This window comes from Andrographis paniculata, unplaced genomic scaffold, assembly GCF_009805555.1.
Source record: "Andrographis paniculata isolate CXL003 unplaced genomic scaffold, ASM980555v1 Contig53END, whole genome shotgun sequence".
Taxonomy (NCBI): Eukaryota; Viridiplantae; Streptophyta; class Magnoliopsida; order Lamiales; family Acanthaceae; genus Andrographis; species Andrographis paniculata.
In genome coordinates, this window is record NW_026137588.1 from 2,147,992 (window position 1) to 2,151,117 (window position 3,126).

General features: G+C 35.4%; 1 protein-coding gene across 1 annotated transcript; it reads left to right on the forward strand.

The window, feature by feature from the left end:
* The first annotated feature begins 286 nt into the window (after positions 1 to 286).
* LOC127255293 (transcription factor MYB16-like) lies at positions 287 to 2,814 on the forward strand. The gene is made up of 3 exons (XM_051280775.1): positions 287 to 426; positions 555 to 684; positions 1,878 to 2,814. The coding sequence occupies exons 1-3, from the start codon at positions 294 to 296 to the stop codon at positions 2,608 to 2,610; spliced, it is 996 nt and encodes a 331-aa protein (XP_051136732.1). The 5' UTR covers positions 287 to 293; the 3' UTR covers positions 2,611 to 2,814.
* The last annotated feature ends 312 nt before the right edge of the window (positions 2,815 to 3,126 follow it).

Consider the following 3,126-nt stretch of genomic DNA (forward strand, 5'->3'; position numbering starts at 1 on the left):
ATTATGCGACAAAGTTCACGAAAGAACACACACTTAGAGAGAGAGAGAGAGAGAGAGAGAGAGAGAGATTCTATAACAGGGGTTCTCTCTATTTGGCAATATGCAGGTAGTTTTTCTCATAAATTCCATTTAGGTAAAATATTTATAATGCAATCTCCACTTATTTATTCCATCTTAATATGTATATATATCTATGGATTTCTCATATGTTTTCATCCACAAAATCGATTGTTTTTTTCTTCCCATTTTTGGTGGCTTGTCTACTGTGCTTCAGAAAACCCTAATTTAAAGCAATGGGAAGACATGATGGGGGGGATAAGGTTGAGTTAAGGAAAGGGCCATGGACACGAGAGGAAGACCAGAAACTGCTGTCTTATGTTCAGGAACATGGCCATGGAAGCTGGCGATCACTCCCTGCTAAAGCTGGTTGTTAAATCTTTGCACAATTTGCAGATATTTCACTTTTGTGTGTACTTTATGGTTAGGGTTGAACTTTTTGAATATTGTTATGAATTTGGTCCAAAATGGTTAACAAATTATATACATTTTTGAAGGGCTAGAGAGGTGTGGGAAGAGTTGCAGACTGAGATGGACGAATTACCTGAGACCTGATATAAAGAGGGGAAAATTCAGCTCTCACGAAGAGAAGACCATTATTCGACTTCATGCTCTTTTAGGCAATAGGTATGCAGAAATACTTTGTTCATAGATATATATATATATATATGAGTATATATAATCTATTTATAGATTATGAAGTGAACAGTACCTATATCACCGGACCGGATGCTCTGTCACATTAACACATCCTATCTCTCTATCCCTACACACATAATCGGTATATATACACACGTGTGTATATATTATATATACATACATACACACGTGCGTAGATATACAATTATGTATGTGGGGATAGAAGGGTAAGGTTTATTTTTGAAACAGATGATCCAATTGGCTATATCACCTTTACTTCACGTAGAGAAATAGTAATAGAGTTGGTAGGCTGCAGATTCTATGTTGATCCGACAAAGTCAGTGTAGCGCTGATTTGACCGGATCAGCATATGTTATATGAATGACCCGCATTATGCTGATTTAACCGGATCTGATCTATGCCCGACCTGACGACCAGACAAACTATAGGGTTTTTTTACCCGGTGTTCTTTTCGTTTTTATTTTTTTTTCAAATTTTCAATTAACCTCTTATTAATGCATTTTATCTAATTTTAATTTTCAAAATGAACTTGAAATCTAACAATTATTTGTCATAAAAATATTATATATATATATCAATATTAAGTAAACAAACCCTAAGGTACGGGTATTTGTTATGTACTTGTGGCTAATTTTCAACGTATTTTTATTTACACTTTTTTTAAGTAATGTATATGGTTTTCTAAATTAATCAAATATGGTACAACAGAGTTTATTTCTTTTGACACAAAACTCAGTTTTTTACTATTTGAATTCTACAATCATAGAATTTTTTTTTTCTCTTACAAAACATTCTATCATACATTATTCTAATACCAAATCTAAAACAAAATTTTCTTAAACCCATAAAAAGAAAACATAAATGTAATTTGAAAGTCTCATGAATGGAAATGAAAATAATGTTTACTTCCTTTTGTTTCGATTGCCTCTTCTCTCATTTGTTAATTTTCCTCTACAAACTTCTTAACAAGAACTGAATATAAATTATACAAGTATGACATATTAAGAGAGATTTACAATGGCAAATATATAATGAAATTTTTGTTCAAAATTAGAAACCACTGCTAAAATTTAAAGTTCCTTGTTAATTATTTATTCTTTGAAAGAATATATGATGTCTAACATCTCAATCTTGCCCTAATATATATGTATATATATCAGATGGTCAGCAATATCAGCTTATTTACCCAAAAGAACCGACAATGAAATCAAGAACTACTGGAACACTCGACTCAAGAAACGGCTAACCCGAATGGGCATCGACCCGGCAACCCACAAGCCCAAGAACAACTCCACAGCTGTCTCCCTCAGCCACACGGCTCAATGGGAAGCAGCCCGTCTCGAAGCCGAAGCAAGGCTTGCTCGCGACTCGAACCTCCACAGCCGAGTCACCGCCCGCCCGTCGCCATTTCTGCCACCTCAGCTGGCCCTTCTGCCATGTCTCGACATCCTCAAAGTCTGGCAAGCCAACACTGCCACTGCTGGCCACGTCAGCCTCTTCAGCTCAGAAAGACCCACAAAATCATCTCCTACTTCAACCCTAAATTTCTCTGCAAACCATCACAGCACAGCAGTCTCTGCAGGCAGCTCCACACTGCCAAACGGTGTCGTTTCCATGAATGATTACACTTCAATGGTAACTACTTCAGTCGATGGTGGAGCTGAGAATTCATTACAGGTCCCTCACAGCAGTGACTCTTCCCTGGCTCTTGCTGTCGTTAACAATGATGACTATCATCGAATGGATTCGGCAGAACTTTCTGTCGATCCTTTCTCCGACGGTTATTACAACGCTGGTGGATTCGACGTAGGAGGATTGGAGGATTCTAGACTCTTTTGGAATGAGTTGCTCGATTTGGTTGGCTCCCCGTTGGAATCGACATGGACGTTTTAGGGTTGTTTTGAAGATGGAATGAAACATATATATGGTTTCATCTGATGGACTGGACAGCAATGATTCTGTATGTACCTAATGTGACATTTAAATTTTCCCTAGAAGATCATTTAATTTGCTAGATATTTGGTTATGTATTGAGGTTGATAGTGTCGTGTGTGACAATCATTTGTGTAAAATTTTACAAATTTTAATGATCTAGGTTTGCAAGCATTTTAAACGTGATCGGTTTTATTTATTTATTTATTTATTTTTTATTTATTTTTGTGTAAGTTAATGTCTTATGAAATTTATGGTACAAATATTAAAGATTAATAAATATTTCAGGATAACTCTATCCATCAATGGGCAGAAGTGCCAATATATATATAATTTTTTAATTTATGAAAGATATCAAATACCGTATGCCTCTAATAAGATCAACAAACAGTAAACCAAAACCACAGATAGACAAACCAACTACCAAATTATCTTAAATGTGTGATATTGTAATAACTTTCGCAAAATTTTATTGGA